This window comes from Chrysochloris asiatica, unplaced genomic scaffold, assembly GCF_000296735.1.
Source record: "Chrysochloris asiatica unplaced genomic scaffold, ChrAsi1.0 scaffold00030, whole genome shotgun sequence".
NCBI classification, from domain to species: domain Eukaryota; kingdom Metazoa; phylum Chordata; class Mammalia; order Afrosoricida; family Chrysochloridae; genus Chrysochloris; species Chrysochloris asiatica.
The window spans coordinates 25,114,600-25,135,173 of NW_006408548.1; the positions used below are offsets into that span (position 1 = coordinate 25,114,600).

The 20,574-nt window shown below is 37.6% G+C and overlaps 1 protein-coding gene across 1 annotated transcript in view; it reads right to left on the reverse strand.

The window, feature by feature from the left end:
- Positions 1-348: 348 nt before the first annotated feature.
- KAT2B (K(lysine) acetyltransferase 2B) overlaps positions 349-20,574 on the reverse strand; it is a 161,924-nt gene continuing 141,698 nt past the window's right edge. The window contains exons 13-18 of the mRNA XM_006851636.1: positions 18,858-19,001; positions 12,467-12,581; positions 10,029-10,065; positions 9,735-9,798; positions 9,552-9,636; positions 349-2,444 (exon numbers count right to left, since the gene is read on the reverse strand). Coding sequence (XP_006851698.1) covers positions 2,251-2,444; positions 9,552-9,636; positions 9,735-9,798; positions 10,029-10,065; positions 12,467-12,581; positions 18,858-19,001 — 639 coding nt within the window. The 3' untranslated portion in view covers positions 349-2,250. The remainder of the gene's footprint in view (positions 2,445-9,551; positions 9,637-9,734; positions 9,799-10,028; positions 10,066-12,466; positions 12,582-18,857; positions 19,002-20,574) is intronic.

The window sequence follows — 20,574 nt, forward strand, 5'->3', positions numbered from 1 at the left end:
TATTTTATCTGTCTTTCTCTCCTCATTCATCTCCTTCACAAATGCAAATAGAAAATTGAAAGGAGAGGGCAGACTAAAAGTTCACGTTTTGATTTTAAAACCAGTAACAGTTGTTTGGGGAGAGAGTTTTGTTTTGTTTAAAATGAGTGACAGTAGACAAAGATGCAGTAGATAATTACAGAGATATAGTACATGTTTCTTCTTTTGAAAATCTCTCAAAAGCATAACAATTCTAAGACGGCTCCAAGAAAATGCTTATAGCTAAGGATTAAGAATACAACTGAGAGTCATCAACCAAAAAATACCTTTAACTCCAATCTGCATAAAAGAAAAAAACACACCACCACATTGGAAACTTTTTTTTAAATATAATTTAAAACTATTTTGTACCAGTACAATATATTAATTTTACAAATGTAAAATTTTATCAGCTGTTAAAGCATTTGCAAAAACCACACATCCTACTTCAGCTTTATTGCACAATATCTATAAGAAAATATTAATTTTTAAATTAGAAAACATAAAAATGCTTTCAATATAGAAGAGACAATCTGATTTTAAAGACAATACTCTATTAAGAATGTCTACCCAGAAAATAACAAACTTTCACAGGATACGAAGCTGGACAGATGCTTTGGCAGATCTGGTACAGAGAGTACTTTAAAACCAGGCCAAGATACTGAATCCAAACTGTATCATAACTCTTCATTAGAAATCTAGATGCCACACAAGGTGGTTTGTTCTACTTTAAAAAGCAAATGGAGGCATTTTTCAGTTGCGCATTCTGAGTATCTCTTACATAGCTAACACCACACTTTCAACTTTTAACTGTCAACTGCAATTTTTGTTTTGTGTTTTTTTTTCCTTCTTGCACATTATCTCCGGCAATTATTTATAGTGACTGAAATGATTGTTTTATTTATGCTGATATATAAAACACCAAGTTAAATACACTTTTAAAAGCTAGTTTTTTACAAAAATCCATTTATAAATTTGCATCATAAAAATTAGTGTCAAGACCATCGAGATGGCCTCCATTTATGTTTTTCCCTAGTTGGATCTTCCAGAGTTGAGATGGCAAATGTCTCACTTTTCTACGTAGTGTAATTAGAAAATAAATCCAAGCACTAACCTGGAATCCCAAGGCAGAGTAATAAAGTTTATATGATGGATTTTAGTGGGAAAGACCTGGTCCTGTCTACCAGTGTGGGTATTAAAATACTGAGAACAAACCTTGGTGGGCATTTATCTAAGACAATGAATACAATGTAGAGATGTAATGGGAAAACTGTGCATATATATATATTATCACTGCAGTTGTATATATCATAAAAAAGGGGGGGCAGTCTTTATTAGAACTAGGATTCACCTGATTTTATATCTAGAGATAACAAATACTTTTATAAAGAAAGCATGTGGATTCAATCTCAAGGGTTTTCAGTGTTACACCTTTATGACCCTTTTGGAACTTATGTCCTGCATAAGTGAAGTCAAATATAACATTACACATTTGTGTAGAGAAAATAATTTTTTAAATAGTGGTTATGCACTCAAAAGTTTGTTTTAGGTAAACAGAATTTTTTAAAAACCAGATGCTTATATAAAAAGTTTGCATTTTTAGAATTTCTTCCTTAGGAATCAAAGCAGTTGCTTTTTTTACAACTGCATTTTTTCAGAACTGCTCAAAGCACCTCATCTAGCTGAGTGTTTTTTAAAAAAATACATATAAAATGTCTACAGTGAGACTTCAAACATCACATACTTCACCTTTTTCGGGTTTTGTTTGTTTGTTTTTAATCACGTATATATTCTTTAAAGTCCTTCAGGAAACAACAAAAATAAATTCTCACACTCCATGAGAAAAAAGAAAAAATGAAAACATTCACTGTCTGAAAACTTTTCTGGATTCCCCCAAATTTTGGTACTATGTGCAATTTCCTCAGACACAGATTTTGAAGAAACCCCTGATGATCTATTATTGAATATTCAGTTAATGGACATGCCATAGAAAAATTTACATTAATAGTAGTAAACAGATTAAAATCTTTTCCATAAAATAAAAAGGTTCTATTACTTCAATTTAAATACATAACTGAAAATCTAAGAGGAGGTTTTTTTGTTTGTTTTTCAAAAGTGCTAATGATTACATTTACTCCAAAACATTAAATGTCCAATTCTTGGTAGAACTAAACCACTTTTGCTTTAGGCACACTGCTTGATGAGTTTCTAAGAAGCAGAGGGAAAAAAAAATCACTTGTCAATTAATCCAGCTTCCTTAATTTTACTGAAGAAGAATTTCTCCAGGATATTGGCACATTTGTAGTATTCACTCTCGGGGGGATTGTACTCTTTGCAATTGGTAAAGACTCGCTGTAAGTCTGCCATGAATAATTTCTTAGACACGTAGTACCTATTCTTGAGGCGTTCACTCATGGTTTTCAGATCTGTACAGGAAAAAAATATATTAGCAATCTTTGATCCTTTTTAAATGCTAGTTGAATGATGACTTAGGAAGAAATCTATGCCATTGATTTGATTATATTTTTCTCATCTCAATTCCTTGGCTTAAGAGAAATTCACATGATCAAGGAAAACAGTTCTTAAATTTTATGTTCATCCATTTGTGAGGAGCTTCTGTGTAAAATCAAAGTCATTTTAACAGTGTTGTTGTTGTTCTTAAGTGTTGAGTCGGTTCTGACTCATAGTGACCCTGTATAGGGTTTCTGAGGAGTGACTAAGTAAGCTTGAACTACCAACTTTGCGGTTCAAACCTACTTTGCAGTCAAGCGCATTATCCCACTGTGCCAGGATCATTGTTAGTCTTCTGGACCCATCCACTAGTCATCATAAGGAGACTAAATAAATTCACAGCAACAAGTCTGATGAACTAGCTACTGTAAACTACTCATTTGGAATTAAACAGAAGAGGCTCTATCTAGATGCAGCAGAGTAGGTGAGACATGTGTATTGAATCATTTTATTACTTAAAACAACCACACTTAATTTCACTAAATTAACAATTGTTTGGTGTGTATATAACTAAAATGAAAACTGGTCATAAATACAAAAGCAAGCAAATATACCAATCATCTTGCATACGAAAATGGTTCAAATTAATTTTGTTTCATACTCTATCAATGAAATAAGAATGACCTTATTATCAACGAAAAACAGGAAGACCCCAACAACAACAAAAAAAAGAATGACCTTATTAAGGAAAAATTAAAAATGAGCCCTACTTGATTTTTAAAGTAAGTAAGCCTTGAAAGACTGTAAAAAGAATATTTTCCAATATATTTACTTGCTTTAAATTGCAATATTTTATAAGTCAAAACAGTACTTCATCTAAATAGAACTTCATCATCATCACCATCATGAGAATACTGTGGCTTCTTCAAGCCTAGTTCTCAAGACCAATTTAAAGAATTGCATCTTGATGAGGAGATACTAACATACAGTTTATCTAGGAGTTTCTGGTTTTCTCTGAGTCTGAATCTATCTTTAAAAATTATATTTGTTTTAATTACACATGAAAAAATCAGTCCAAAGGGCTAAAGAACCAATTCTATCAGTATTCCAAATTCTCACTCAATCTTCAAATTCTCTGGAATGACAGAAAATCTAAGACCAATATATTGGATCATTTAATAAAATAAGCCCATTAGTGTGCAATATACCAAAATGGGGAGAGGTTTATTTGCATCAGCATCCCAAATCCAACACAAGACAGCAAAGAAAAATAGAAAATATCTGCTTCCATCTTTAGACTCTTGACTAAGGCTACCTTGCTACGTCATCACATCTTTGGATTAAATTTTAAGTTTTTCTTTCTTGCCTAATTGAAACAGTTTGCTGACAGAGAAAAATTTCCAAGGATTAAGATATACAAGGGCTCAGTAACACTTTCCCTGTTGCCATCAAGTCGATTTGGACTCCTAGCAACCTTATAGGACAGACTGGAACTGTCCCACAGGGCTTACAAGGGTTTTCCTGTAATCTTCACAGGGAGTCCTGGTGTGGTGCTGTAGAAGCAGCACTGGAATGCTAGCCACAAGGTTGGTGGTTCAAACCCACCAGTCACTCCTTGGAAACCCCATATAGGGTCTCTATGAATCAGAACCAAATTGACAGTACTTAATAACAATCATCTTTAGAGAAGCAGACAGTCCCATCTTTCTCCCATGGAACAGCTAGTGTGTTCCAACTACTAGCCTTTCTTTTAGCAGCTAAGTGATTAAACACTGCACCAAAGAGACTCAATAAACTTCCTACTAAGTGTCTTACCCAAGTATGACTGAACAGGTCAAGGTGCCTTTCTCATTTAAGGAAGAAAGAGCAGAGTAATCATGCTTCTCCAGGAGTCCTGGTGTGTGCTGTAGGATAAGCACTACACTGGGAACTGTAGGGTTGGTAGCTCAAACCCACCACTCACTCCTTGGAAACCCAATACAGGGTAACGATGAATTGGAACCAACTCAACAGCACTTGAAAACAACAACACAGGTAAAATCAGATGTTGATGTTCCTGATATGTTGCCCAACATAAACTGATTCAGCAGCAAAGACAGAAAGAAAAAAAAAAAAGTAAGAAGAAATTCAACATGAAGTTTTCTCAAAAGCTTTTCAAACTTTAAGGAGTGGGAGAGAGTGGAGGAAGGGAGGAAAGAAATGAGGGTAACTAATGTGTAGAAGGAACAGAACAAAAATTTTAGAGGTGTTTAGACAATTACAACCAAGTCTGCATATTTCCTTTGTATTTTAAAACTATAGATACATTTTTCTTTCTTTAGACTTCTTGATTCTTTCAATTGATCAAATAGCATGAGTTTAAAAAGGAGGTGACTAAACATTGGTGGTAACGGTGGTGGTCGTTGTTTGCCATGGGGTGCCAACTCAGCAACCCTGCATAGGGTTTCCAAGCCTGCAAATCTTTATGAGAGCAGAAAGCCTCAACTGTCTCCTGCAGAGTGACTGGTAGATTTGAACTGCTGACCTAGTGGTTAGCAACCCAACTCATAGCCCACTTTGCTACCAGAGTTCTTTGACTAAACAATGGTGACATGAAATTTACAGATACCACTAAATTATTCTATTTAGTGCTTATCCTATCACACCTGGTGTGACACTACAGGATAAGCACTAGACCTCAAGATCAGTTTGAACCACAAGGTCGGCAGTTCAAACTCAACAGCTACTCTTTAGAAACTATACAAGTTCACTATGAATTGGAACAGACTCTGTGACACTGAACAACAACCACAAGGTTTGTGGTTCAAGCCCACTAGCTGCTCCTTGTAAACCCTATACAGAGTCACTATGAGTTGGAACTGACTCAAAGGAACTTAACAACAACCACCCAAACGTGGGAATTCTGAATGAATGGGATAACAGTGACTTCCAAGCATGGTCAGATAACATGTTCATGTTAGACTACTCTGCTTACTCATTAAAATGATACTACTGTCCAGTATGCAACTAAGAAAAACAAGTCCGATCCCATCCACATGGGAAAAAGAAGAGTTTTTAAAGATATTGGGGGAAGAAGACAACAAACAAGATGGCGGATCGGGTAGATGTGGAGTGAGGAGCTCCGTTCAGCAACAACACAGAATACCGGACCAAGCAGACACAGGGAATGGTACCAGAACTCTGAATCACATATAAAGCAATATTTAGAAGGTTGGAAGGCTTACAGTTAGGGGAATTTGTAGCAGAAGCAAGAAATCCAGTGCTTTCTATTTCAAGATGCTCAGCTGCTTCTGGAGCCGCCATCTTGGGTGAGACTGAGCCAGGGAAGGATTAGAACAGCCACGGACGCCTGACAGAACCACAGAGATAAAGGTTCGGACATTCTTTTTTTAAAAAATCTGTTCACTGGCCTCTCACTGCTACACACCTCCGTTCTGGTGATTAGAGGCGGTAGCTGAGCTAGTGGAAACCCCACCCCCACCCCTGGAGGGTTCTACTACGCATGCGCACAGATCTCCTAGAAATTTAAAGTGACAGTTTCCACTTAAAACCAAACGGAAGTACAAAACAGCCACAGCTGGCCCTGAACTGTTTATCACTAGGAAAAGGGCCTGAAGGGAGATTGTGGAGGGAGACAGGAAGACTAAAAAGGAAACAGGCAAAAATTAAATCCTGAGTTACATCACAACGACCAACAGTGGCATCTTAAAATTTTTCAGGAAAAAAAGTGAAAAGGGAGGCCCATCTCCTGATCCCATCTACCTGGAGGCAATCACAAAACATAAAAAATATCAAAATACACACCCATTTAAGTATTAAGGCCGCAGGAATGTTGGGGACCATGATAACAGAAAACTTGTAAGCCTGTCTTCAGCCTATAACTGATTGGAATACCTAAAAGAGGTTCTAGAACTTGCGCAGTGAAATAGGCCTCTTGCAAAGCCTTTGCAGAATATAGAACTTGAGGTGGAATCCTGAGTCCCATCCAGAACCTTATAAGGTGGGACATTCACACTAGCAAGGACAAGCAGACCAGCCTGGAACAGCTAGAATGACAGAAGATACATCTTTAAAGAAAGATCATCAGGAAAAACCCAAAACAAATATGTCAGCTACTACATGACTGGCTACTACAACAATAAACAAGCTCTTCACCAGGAAGCCATCAAGGCAAGCAATCAAGTTCCTTCAGGACAAACTCCCCTCTAAGACTGAAACTCAAAGGGAACACATGAACAGGCACATGTAAGCTTGCTGGCGACCACACTAGTCTAATGGTAAGTGAAGAGTGAGAAAGGCAGCAATGAAACAATGGGCTGAGTTAAATCACAGTCCACTGAATCCCACTGACCTGGAGATGAGAGAGAGAAGAGGAAGGGCTGGTTGGTCCATAGTGTGGTGAGACATTGGGACACTTGAGCTCATGGACAAGGATATAGCCAAACATGGCTAGAGCTGAGAGTGAAGCATCTGGCTGATATGAAGTAAGGGGAGATGCACAAGAACACCTAAACTTGCAGACAGTACCCGTTTGACCCAACCTCAATGGCTTGATAATCAGAACTCGACTAGAGGAAGATTACAAAAAAAAAAAAAATTTTTTTTGATAAAAGAAACAAGGGTAAATTGCTACAATTCTACAATTTGATGAACCTGACCTATATTCATGAAGGTATTAACTCTAAATACCAACAGAGAGGAAAGGAGTCTTCACATCAAGTATCAATGCTAGCCCCTCTGTAAACAGGGTAGATAGATATGGGCAACTTAGACACTGGCTAACCTAAAATGAGGGGTTAATTTAAAAAAGGCACAAAGTGACTGGCTTACAAGGTTTCAAGAGAGAGTATAGTTTACGAGTCCCCACTGAATAGTTTACATCTTGTCTAGATGGAGCTCATCAAAAGAGATGAGGATAAGATTCTTATGATTCAATAGTGAATAATTGTCATCATGACTAACTGCAACTGTCACAATTGTAAAGGTAGAAGGTTTGTAAACAAAAACAGGGGAATGGTTAATCTTACAGTCCAGAAGTTAATCTTAGGACCCTATGACGATCAAGGGAGAGGAGGACAAGCAGAATGTGGGGCCTTATCCAGAGAAGCAGCGACACCAGAGATGGGGACATGGAGAGAGGGAGCGGCTGAGGAAGAGAGGGACTAAGAGCTGGTGGCCAGGAGGCAGACTTGCAGAATGTGCCCTTTAGAAATGTGCCCTGAGTGTTGTAGTTTTTTGTTTGTTTGTTTGTTTTCTTTTAAAAGAGCTAAAGTGAATAGTAAGAAATACTGCTAACTGATGGTACACGGAGGGGATTATAATCATTGTAAAGAAACAAGATGTATGATTTGTTGAATGTACAACTGATGATCTGCCCTGTAAACTTTCACTCAACCTACAATAAAAACCTAAAAAAAAAGATATAGGGGGAAAAAAAGATATGATTTGAGAAAAAGTCAAGAAGACAATAATCGACAATAGTATGCCATTGATTACTCAGTCCTTTCCTCAAAGACATGGCAAGAATACACATTTGCTTAGTTCCTAAAGTCATCCTAAGAAAGAGATATACTTTTCCACTAATAAGCACCATTTACTGTTTAAATGGAGTCCTGGTGTGGTGCTGTGGGCTAATGCATCAGACTGCAAAGTTGTTTGAACCGCAAGTTAGGTGGTTCAAACTCACCAGCTGCTCCTTGGAAACCCTATAAAGGGTCACTATGGATCGGAAGTGACTCAACGGCACTCAACAACAACTGTTTTAATGTTCACTGTACAACACATATCTCTTGGGATCTACCCAGCTATACATACGGGTGTTATATGAAGAAACTCCTGCCCTTCAGGTGGAACCAAAAAACTTCGAAAAAGCAGGTTGTGAGTAGGCTCCAATAGACCAGATCCATGTGGACATGGATGAATGGGAATTACTCTCCCCAAACCCATACAGCTTCCCATAAAAACTTCCCAAATGAAGCTGAGGTGGCCCAGAGGACAGACATGCAAACGTTAACTTAAAGTTGGAAATGGACACAGAGGGCTTAGTATATCATTCACACAGTGGAAAACATGGTTTACACTAAATTAATCTCTCAATCAAGATTCTAGGCTGAGTCAACCATTCCTTTGGTTTTATTTGCACTGAAATCCACAGCAGCAAGGCAGGGCGAGGGAGAGGAAATCATAAGGCTGCATGTCCGTTTTAATGACTATAGACTATTGAAATCATTATTCTGTCTATATAAAATGTTCATGTGAAAATTAAAGTTACTTGAAAGTAACTTTGTTACCAGGATACTAATAAATCTCTTTCTTCCTTTCACATTTTAGCATTTCTATGGTTTTTAGCACACCTGGAATAGATTAGAGGTCGAAAAGAATCCAAAAACTCAAGCTCTCCCTACAGAACGGCCACTTAATTGGTCCAAAAGAAAATCTTTCTGTCAGTTGTCTTTCAGCTAGCATAACGTCAAATTGGTTTGATTTGGGGAGTCTCGATTGAATGAATCCCTAATTTAAAAACTACACAGACACAGAGGCAAATTCTGATATTCTACATTTTTGAAGATATGTTTTGTTTTGCTTTTTCGTTTGGTCTTTAGATGTGAGTCCAGGCTTAAAATACGAGTTTATGTACATATATAGTGGCACTAACAATATCCATCCAGAGGTCAGAAAAATCAAGAATTGTGCTGACCAGAATTTTTCCCAATGAAAGTTCAGCAGTCAAGCAGCTTAAACCTAATACATTTTCTATCCCCTTGAAAAATTCTTAAAAGGAAAATAAACAAACAAACAAAACCCTCAAACTATATCAAGAGGACACCTGTTGTGTTTCTACCTACAATCAAACAGACTATATACAAGATTATATCCAAAGAGTCAGTCAGCTTTCATATCTAGTGCTGTCTGCAGTGTCCCACCTGGGGCTTTCTGTATCTAGTGTTGTTGAGTATTTGTGGCCCTAAAAGACATTCTACCCTACAACAGAAGAGTACAAGCCAACCTTGGCGACCATTTGTCCCCCACACCACCATCCAGAGAGGTTTAAATCTATACTTAGAAAATGTTAATGGCATTACCCATGGGGAACCTTATAACTTCATAATATCCCGGAGCTTCTGTTCTCTTCACGGGTTCCATGAAGGGCCAAGCGCTTTGATGGCTCTTGGGTAAAGAAAAAAGGAGGCTATCTAATATGGAAATTCCATGTGGAAAATTATTTCAAAACATTTACATGAGGTGAATGAAAAGAAAATACCCACCTTCACTTGTTGGAGGATGCTCTTGAGTGTGCTGTAAAGCTGATCAGGGTCTTTGGGCTCTTTACTTGAAATAAAAGTAAATAACCATTAGCTTTTCACCCTCCTGCAAACTGAATCCTATATACCTCATTCTTACAAAAACCTAAAACTGGAGCCATTCTAGAGATTTTCATAGAAACTGCTACCCCACAAGTGTTGAAATGGAGATTACAATAGATTGGTTTGCCCTTTTTCTGAAAGTTGCTGGGAGGGGAAAATTGATTGCATTAATATCTTCTCGCTCATCATACTTACCTTTTTTCTTTTCCACTTGGTTTCCAGCCTGTCTCTCCTATATGTCAACAAAATTAAACACTAAATGAGAACTGCTTTTGGTTAAGAGAATAGCATAGTAAATACTTATCCAAAATGCAATGAATTACAGATATGCCTCAATATAAGTCTACTTCTGTGAAAGGGTTAAAATTGACTCCAGTTACTTCCTTACAGTTAACAATAGAAAACATTTCCAACACTGACATTACTACCCTATATGTTAGTGTTAAGAGGAACTTCAATCTGTCAGAAGACAGCATTTAAAAAAGAAAGTGTATTTCCAGTACTGTAGCTATGTGTATTTTTCAACTGTATATTTGCAAATGTATTTTTCAACAGTGACTTTTGTTAATCACTGTGTATAAAAGAGTTAAGATGCTATGCCAGGTTACAAGAAATTCTGTCCTGGTCTATATTTTACTTGGCTAAGACACTGTTTGTAATAGAAGATGGCTTAGTGTAGCAGAAACAAGACACAGTCTGGAGTCAGATCGACCTGGATTTTATTGTCTGCACTCCCCTTAAAAGCTATCTTAACCTGGGTGAATTATTATACTCTTGGGTCTCAAGTTTCTCAATAAAAAATAGAATTCTTAAAAATTAGGCAATGTTATCCCTTTTTTAATTAGTTGATACATGTAATATAACAAGAATGCTGGGTACAAGTAAGCATTCGCTTAAGCAGACACTGTAATAGATAGTTACTATCAAGTTGATTCTGATCCATTTTGAGCCATGTGTACAGAGCCAAACTGCTTCATAAGATTTTCAAGGGCTTTTGGAAGCAGTTCAAACTGACCCTGTGGTCCAGTGCATTATCCTGTAGCACAATGGAGAAATAAAAATTTCTGGGTCTAACAGTAATATATATCTTGCCCATATAATGTCTTCCCCCCGCCCTGGAAATTTTTAGTTTATTTGATTTTGCTTTGTATTTTTAATCTTCATTATAGTAGAAGAACCTGGATTCGAATTGTACGGAATTGTTGATATTCAACCATTTTTGATCTACAAAAAGCTACTGTGTATGGTTTAACCCAGTCCTGGTGTGGCGCTGTGCACTAGACTGAAAGGTCAGTTTGAATCACAAGGGTAGCAGTTCAAACTCACCAGCTGCTCCTTGAAAACTCTGTACAAGGTCTCTGTGACTCAGAACTGACTAGATGGCACTTAACAACAACAACAATATACTCATGGGAGCTGTCCACAGTTTGAGTGTACCAGCTACTCCATGGAAGAGAGAGAAGACTCTGTTTCCACCTTGGAAACCCTATACAGGGTTACTATGAGTCAGAATTGACTCAATGGCACTTAACAACAACAAATATAATTATGAAGCCTTGGGAAATCTGCTATAATATTGTCATTGCCGTCTGCTGCTGAGTGAATTCCAACTCATAGCGACTCTACAGGATGGAGTAACAGTGGGTTTAAGTGCTCATCTGTTAACTGAAAGGTCAGCAGTTCAAACCCACTAGCTGCTCTGTGGGAGGAAGATGTGGCAGTCTGCTTCTATAAAGACAACAGCCCTGAAAAGCCTATGATGCAGCACTACTGGGTTCTAAAGGGCCACTCTGAGTAGGAGTCGCCTCAGTGGCAGTAACTTTTTAAGAAAACTTTACAAGAGCAGATTTTCAGGCCTTTTTTCCTGCAGAGTAGCTGGTGGTTAAAACCACTACCTTTTCTTTCAGTTAGCAACTGAGTTCTTCACCAATGTGCTACCAGGGACCCTTATTATATTATCAGAGAACTTTTGTTTTAAAAAGCAAGATTTTTAAATCTCACTTGGAAGCAATCTTTTTTTTTTTTTAAGTTCTGGGAAACTAATTTAGCCAAGTACAGAACTATGAAAGTTGCAACCATGATGGCACTGAGACAGCAAGATAGCTGAAGGAGGGTCAGAACTCCTTTTTCAAACTAGTTACTGGCTATTTGCCAGTTAAGGTCATGTTACTTCACTTTTCTAAGACTCAATTTTTTTCGTTTATGAAAGTAGAATTCTCTCTCCTTCAAGAGCAGTGCCTAGCACTGTGCTAAAATTATCGGTTCTCTACAAATTGGACTCCTGGTGTGGCACTACAGGATCAGCACTAGATTGCAAGCCACAAGGTCAGCAGTTCAAACCCACCAGCTGCTCCTAGGAAACCCTATACAGACTAGCTGTGAGTCGGAATTTACTGACCAACACTTAATGACAACAACAAATGGTGTAGGTTCATAGCTCTAACAAGGGGTCATTTGGTTTGTTTTAATTGAGAGGTACAGCAGAGACAGATTTAACAAAAAAGGAAAGCTTTTGCAACCTTCTTAAACAATAAAATAAAAACAAACTATGACACACAAAACAATAAAGTGTTTCAAACACAACTCATGGTGTTTCCACAATATTAGCTTTTAAAAGAAGGTCTAATACATACTAATTCCAGGAATACTTTCTATAGGAATCTGTCGAACTCCATCTTTAAAGCATGAAAGTCCAGGGTAGACTTTTCGAATCTGGGCTTGTTTTCTTTCTATTAACTTTTTAATTATCTGAAAGCAGAAGAAGAAAATCTGTTTAAAGAAAGCAGTCTGTAGCTGCAGCTCCAGTCAACTAGAGGAATAATTTCTCTAATAGAATAAAATCTTTATGAAACAAAAAAAGAGAAAATGATGAATGCTATTTAATGGGTAAGACATAAATCTTCTATTATACCAAGTCCATTTAGTGATATTCAAATAATCGTCTGAATGACTGGTCCCTGCCATCCAGAAAAGCTAATATTGAAAGAACACACTGTCTCCAGAGTCTACTGTCATCTTTAGCATAAAACCCAATTACTCTGGCCTCTTCTCTGAGCAAGCTCGACTAGAACTATAGTAAAGCAACCCCACAGCATTAATACCTAGGAAAGCTAGAACTGCTTCACATCCTGTGTAACTACTGTTATTCCCTTCAGACTGGGAAGTGTCTGGGTGGAGAGAACAGATCTCAGCAAACCCCAAAAGTCAGCGAATGGCTTTAAATTTTTCAAGAGCCACATCTGAGTGTCATTTACATTAAATATGTAGCTTTAAAGAGTGTGTTAAGGCAGCACAACCGGTGATGTTAGTAGACAAAACTGATTAAGTTAAATTGGACTCCTGGTGTGGCGCTGTGAGATAAACACTGGACCAAAAGATCAGTTTGCACCCCAAGGTCAGCAGTTCAAACTTATCAGCCGCTCCTCAGAAACCTATACAGAGTGGCCAGGAGTTGAAACCGATTCGATGACACTTAACAGCAACAATATACTGTGTGTATAGTGTGGTACTACAGGATAAGCTCTGGACTGCTAACTGCAAGGTTGGAGGTTCAAACCCACCAGCTGCTGTTCAGAAACCCTATACAGGGTCACTATAAGTTGAAACGGACTCAAATGCGCCTACCAAAATAAACTGTGAGGGAAGTTTTACTTTGTAAAATAGGTTCTAATATAGTGAGGTAACTATTTCCAAGACACTCTAGCTTTCTCTTTAAAAAAAAAAAAAAAAATTAATTTCCCATCCTGAAATTAACCATGTAATAATTAATTTGTGGAGAAAAAACACAACAGAAATTAAACCAGTCATCCGCTGAAATCACAAAGGAAAACAACCAAAGAAATTCTAATTTCTAACTGTTTGATGTCAAACATACCATTAGGAAATACTGCAGTATGAATGCATAATCCCAGCCCTCAAAAGAATGTCATAAAATCAATGGAATTAGCATGTTCCTGGTAAATCTAGATCAGTGCTGACCAACAGAAATATAATGGAGCCAAACATGCAATTTAAAATGTTCTAATAGCCCGATTTTTCATAAATGTCGAAATCACGAGGTGAGATTGTTTTAAATCCAATATATCTAAAATATTATCACTGCCACATGTAATCAATAAAAAATTATGGTTTATTTTACATTCTTATATTACTGGTAAGTCTTCTACACCAGCATGTATTTTACATGTAAAGCGCATTTCAGTTTTGAGTAGCTACATGCAGCTATCAGTTGCCATATTGGGCAGTGCAGACCCAGACAGATGGTCTTCCTTTATTTATTAAAAGTCCAAGTCTTCTGAAAAAGGAATCTCAATGGTAATCTTTTCAAATGGACACCCTCAGAGAACATATGAAGAACTAAATGGCAACGTGAAATGGTTTGGGTTTTCTCCTTTTTACAAAAGGATTCTCAAATGTGATGACCTATCAGGTAGCTTCCATACATTTTATGTGGCGCCTTGAAAAGTGCAGGCTCCTGACATGAGTGAGAATTTCCTAATCTATGTGTGCCTGGAAGAATCACTCTAAAATAAAGAGAGATTTTACTACTGTTCTAGTCTCATTATCTTCACCACCACCCCCCCAAGAAAATGGCTCCATTTACACCCCACCCCATCATAACCTCCAAATCAATAATTCTGATTGAAAAAAAATCCTCATCTTATTTTCTTCAAATGTACCCCTCCTTATTCCTATGATCTACTACTGTTCATTTTACAGTCTCCCAAACCAAAAAACATGGGGGCTCCCCAATATTTAATATATCACCAAGTCTTAGCACTTTATCTTAGGGAAAAAAAAAAAAATGTATTGACTTTGCTTCATCCTTTCTTTGGCTCCCCAAACCTAGTCCCTTGTAGTCTCACACCTAGATAAAGATTTAAGGATTATTCCCCCTTCCCAGGCCGCACAAGTCTTCTCTTCCCTACTTCTTCATGTTCATATCATAGCTACACTTCTGCAAATAGTAGCTTTGGTCCAATTTGTTTATATGTTTAAAATCTACCTATGTTGAACTCTGGTAGCGTAGTGGTTACGAATCGGGCTGCGAACCTTAAGGTCAGCGGTTCGAAACTACCAGCCGCTCCGCGGGAGAAAGATGAGGCTTTCTACTCCCGTAAAGATTTACACCCTCGGAAACCCTATACAGGGTCGCTATGGGTCGGACCTGGCTCGATGGCACTTAACAACAACAACAACAATGTCGAACTCTGAGCCTTTGTTCATGCTGATCCTATTACTGGGACAGGCCCTTCCAGTTCAAAACACAGTTTCCCACCAACTCATCCAGATGATGCTAGGCCCTATGGGTCTCACCTTTCCCTTTTAATTCACATTCACAAAGTAGTATTTAACTTTCCATTCTCTGGTCCACCTGTCCAACTGCACTAGTTTCCTCTTTCCATTAAAATGGACATAGAAAGCTATTCTTATTCTACTCTTGTATACTTTTGTTGTTAAATGCTGGTGGAGTTGCTTCTGACTCCTAGTGACCCTGTACATGGTTTCCAAGGAGCGGCTAGTGGGTTTGAATTGACAACCTTATGATTCTCAGTCCAGTATTTATCCTATAGTGCCACAAGGTTGTCTTGTTATTTAGTGCCACTGAGTCGGTTTCAACTCACAGAGACCCTGTATAGGGTCTCCAAGGAGTGGTTGATGGATTAGAACCACCAACCTTGCAGTTCAAATTGACCTTGCAGTCCAGTGCTCATCCTGTAACACCACATCAAGACTCCAAATAATAATAATAGCAAACATTAATGTATGAGTAGATACACAGGCATGTGTTGAAGCTGAACAGGTATGGGATAGCATGTGGACGGACACCCTGAAGCATATATAAGTTTGACAGAGGTTACTTCTACAAATGTATCTGCATGTGTTGCAAATATATACAGTATTTAGTAGTGTGTGCATGGGACAAAGTTATGCAAACTTCTTAGCCATAACAGACACCTTGAGGGACTGAGTCATTAGACTTGAGGGCTTAAGACCATAGCTTTAGAAGGCATCTAGGTCCACTGGCATAACACAGGCCATAAAGACAATGTTCTACATCCCACTTTGGTTGAGTAGTGAGTGGGTCTTAAAAGGTTATCAGCAACCATTTAAGATACAACTATTGGTTTCTTCCCATCCAAAGCAAAGAAAAATAAAGAAAAGCAAAGATTCAAGAAAATTCATCCAAAGGATTAATGGACCACTGCCTCCACTCCCCTGAACCAAAAGTGCTTGGCTACCAATACCAACCACTCTATTGGAATCAGAATAGAAGATCCTGGGTAGAGTGCTAGAAAAATGGAGAACAAAAATCAAAACCGTAAGACCAGACTTACTGGTCTGATCTACTAAAACTGGTAGAATTCTAGAATCTGTGGCCCTTGTGGGTGTTAAGTGTCACTGAGTGAACTCCTACTTACAGCAACCCTGTACAGAGTTTCCTAGGACCGGCTGGTGAGTTCATGTGGTAGCGGTAATGGTTGTATGCCGTGGAGTTGGCTCCAACTCATAGCAACCCTGTATAGGGTTTCCAAGACTGTAAATCTTTATAGAAACAGAACGTCTCTTCCTTCTCCCTTGGAGTGGCTGGTAGTTTCAAACTGCTGACCTTCATGTTAGCAGCCCACCTCTTAACCACTGTGTTACCAGAATTCCTTCTGCTTTTTATACTCTAATATGCTCTAGTATCTATAGATGTTCATTTTCACTCCTGTATAATATCCCATAGGGTGATTATAACAAATTCTACTAACAAATATTTCTTGAGCAGGTACCATATTCTAGGCACTATAGATAAATTTAATGAGCAAACAAAAATGACAAAAATCCCTGTTCATATGGAGTTTACGTTTTCTTGCCAATGGATGTGTGCTTTCAACCTTACATTTTTCTTTTAAATACCATTCCAGCCAAACAGAATTCTAATAGAACAGACATGCTCTACTAAGCACAGCACCATATACTAGGAGCTAGGAAATCCTCAATATATGTCCGCTGTTGTTTGCTATTCTACCTTTCGTCTGTACCTTCTTCTCTAGCAGTTTTCAGAGTTAAATAAATGATACTGAGAAAATATTTAAAATTTTGTGGAGAAAGGTATTATATGAACCCAAATTCATTATTGTACTATGATCACTTCAGACCTCTTTCAAAAGAACTATGGTAACAGTTCCAAACTACTATTAACCATTCAGTGGTGTGTGTAAGAGATGTCAGGGGACAAAGAAGGAAGGTGAAGAGGAAAGTGAGGAGGCACCTCAAAGGTAAGGAAACAGTGGGAGGAAGAGCCATCTAAAATATTTAAATGCTTATGGCTTTCCTCTATATTTAGGAAAGGCCAACAGATTCCTATGATGTGAATTTGCTACGGGAATCCTGATCTAGGGGATTTATACTAGGGGGTTTCAAAAATACCATGGAAAATTGTAATTTCTCCACAAATTGTCTGAATCTCCCTCATACTATAGAGATGAACCTGTGCTGCTGGGAGGATGACTGAGGAAAGAGCAGCTGACAATACCATGATGACTTAAGTCAGCCAGCAACTTCGAGTGTGGAATTCAGATTCCAACATCTAAAGGTACTTATTAAGCTCCAAAGACAACAACAAAGACAGAGAGCGACGCAGAGAGAATGAACCAGCCTGTGCTTTTATTAACTATTCAAGAGTCCTGTTTGTAATTCTCTCTTAGATTGACATCTTTGATCAAAAAAATAACAAAAGCTCTTACTTTTTAACTTAAAAAGATTTAAAAGCCTTATATTCCCCAAGAATATAAGAACAAGTCTGAGCTGCACTCAAGTAAAAGGGAAGTACTTAGTGAGCACCTACTATGCACCAGACACTGCATAAATAGCTTTCTGTCTAGTAATTGTTGGTAGTGCCTGACAAATAACTAAGGAAAGGGATTAAGGGACAGTCGAGAAGTCTACTTCCCAATAGAGAAAAGCATCTTAGAATGATTAACAGCAGTACACAGATGAAGTGGGTATGTGATGATACAATCTCAAATTTCTAGTTCTTCAATGCCAATGACCTTGGGGGTGGGGGGATGGAAGGGAGATGATCTTGGATTTCTAAAAGTTTACTTGTTAAATACATAGTTATACAGACTCCCCCAAATGACCTTCTCTGGTGTTTTGTTTTGTTTGGCCTTGTTGTTTGTTAAGTGCCATTGAGTCGGTTCTGACCTATAGCGTTTTATTTTCCTTCACTGTGTCTCATTTAGTTCATATGCATAAATCAGTGGTGGTGGTGGTTACATGCCATCCAGTCAGTTCTGACTCATGGTGACTCTACATAGGGTTTCCGAGGCTGTAAATCTTTACGGGAGCAGAAAGCCTCATTGTTCTTCCAAGGAACGGCTGGTAGCTTCGAACTGCTGACTTGAGGTTACCAGTCCAACTCATAACCACTATGCTACCACAGTTCCTTATCCCCAAAACAGATAACAAATCACTTAATAAATTTCTGGAACTTGGCATCTAAAAAGATTCACATATACTCAGACAAATACCTACATAAGATGGTGAATAACTGAAATTCAACTAAGTAGATCAAACCAGTGCTATGGAAGTTCAAAGGAAGAGCTGAACCATGAACCAAAATGGTTTAATTTGCATGGGTGCTGGGGGAAGAAGGTTGGATAACGGTACATACAAGTACAAAGCAAGTTGCTGCAGTCTCAGTAATGGCCTTTGGAGAATAGTTTGAAGTAAAGAGATAGGAAGAATGCTTAAGGTCAGAATGAAAAGGTCTTAAAGGTGAAGTTGAAAGGTGTCCCCCCATTTAACAAGAGACAGAATCAACTTGACAATAAAAGGGTTGGGTTTTTTGTTTGGGGGTACTGACCCTCCTAGGAATGTGACCAAGAGGAGACAGACTTAAAAGAAATCTAGATAAACCATACAAACTAAGATTATGATAACCAGTAGATCCATACGCTCAGAATCCAATTAAAAGCAACCCACTCTAACTAAGATTGGCCCAGAGAGAAGAACATGAGTGGGTCACCTTCTTACCTCTTTCTGCTTTTTAATAATGACAGAAAATTCTGTGTATGGGATTCGTGGATTTAGCTCACATCCCATTAAAGTGGCTCCTTCATAATCCTTGATGTAGCCAACATATTTGGTTTTAGGTATTTTAATTTCTTTGGAAAAACCCTATAAATCAAACAAATGCATTCATGTGGACACTGTGCATCAAATATCTGTTGAGTACACTGTTGAGGGAAAAATTAGCTTGAAAACCTTCCAGGAATTTAAAAACAAAAATCAGAATTCAAATTATGCAAATAAGAAACATGGCAACATAAAAATATGACCCCAGAAGAAAACATATAACAAAGTAAAAATACAGTTTAATTTCACACTGAATTGTTTAATTAGCATAATTGATGTAACTATCCCCCAAAGTTGAAGGAGGGAATGAGCTCCCAGGATTCAAATAAAAAATTAATACTGATCAGTTTTGAAGAATAAACACTGGACTGAGAACCACAAGGTTGACGGTTCAAGTCCGCTAACCGCTGCGAGAGAAAGGTAAGGTTTTCTGTTCCTGCAAAGATTTACACCTTCGAAACCCTATAGACTATGAGTCAGAAGCAACTGTACAGCATACAGCACTTAACAACATCAGCAATTTCTGAAAGACAAGTTGTCAAAAAATACACCAATTAGAACCTTGAAGAACCTACTTTACAGGGAAGACATTTTCAGCTTATCATAATGTGTGGTGGTTGCAGTGATATTAATGCTTTAAAACATGTTCATATCCATTCATTATACTGTAGTAAAAATGCAAATATACACATGCAGACATATGTAATATATATTCTAAATCATAAACATAATTTTTCTTAAGGTGAGTACTTTAGTTATTATTGTACTTAGTTATTCTGTATTATTTGCAGAAAATTAAGAACTTTGGAACTATCACCATGGTTTTCTGCTTTGCCTTTTAGCAAAAACTTATTTTACTAGTAATTGTTGCCAACATCTTCAAAGAGGAAAACAGAACAAGTAATTTAGGAACTATGGCTGAGATCTCATGCTTTGTAATATAGTTTACAACAGAAAACTCACTGCCACCGAGTCAATTCTGACTCAGAGCAACTCTGTAGGACAGAATGGAACTGCACCACAAGGTTTCCAAGGTTGTGTATCTTTACAGATGAAGATTGCCTCATCTTTCTACCCCAGAGTGGATGGTGGGTGTGAAACACTGACCTTTTGGTTCGCAGCTGGGTGCTTTAACCACTGTGCCACAAGGGCTCCCAATACAGGTCCAACTTAGAAAGCTGAAGCTAACGTACTCAGTACAGAAACCTCAATGAGCTCTCCCAAATGACTTTCATTATAATGGTCACAAATGCATTTCAAAGGATGAGAAAATAAATAGTAGCTTAGTTATCGGAACAAAGAAAGTCTTCTGGACATATAAGAAGGTTGTTGTTTTTTAAGTTACACTTTATGTAAAACATTTTTTTAAATTCTGTAGATGAAAATAAAAGTCAATCAGTGTTGCAACAAATGCTTTAAAATTTGCAATCCTTATGTGCAAAAGGTTGCCTTAAATCAATGCGAAAAAAAAAACCTTAATAGAAAAGAGACAAAATACAATGAATTGGCAATTTAAAAAAAAGTGTCAATAAATGTGGGAAAAGCAAGCAAAAACAATGACTAATGAAATGTAAACATATATAATTTATTACTTACCAAATGGGTAATATATATA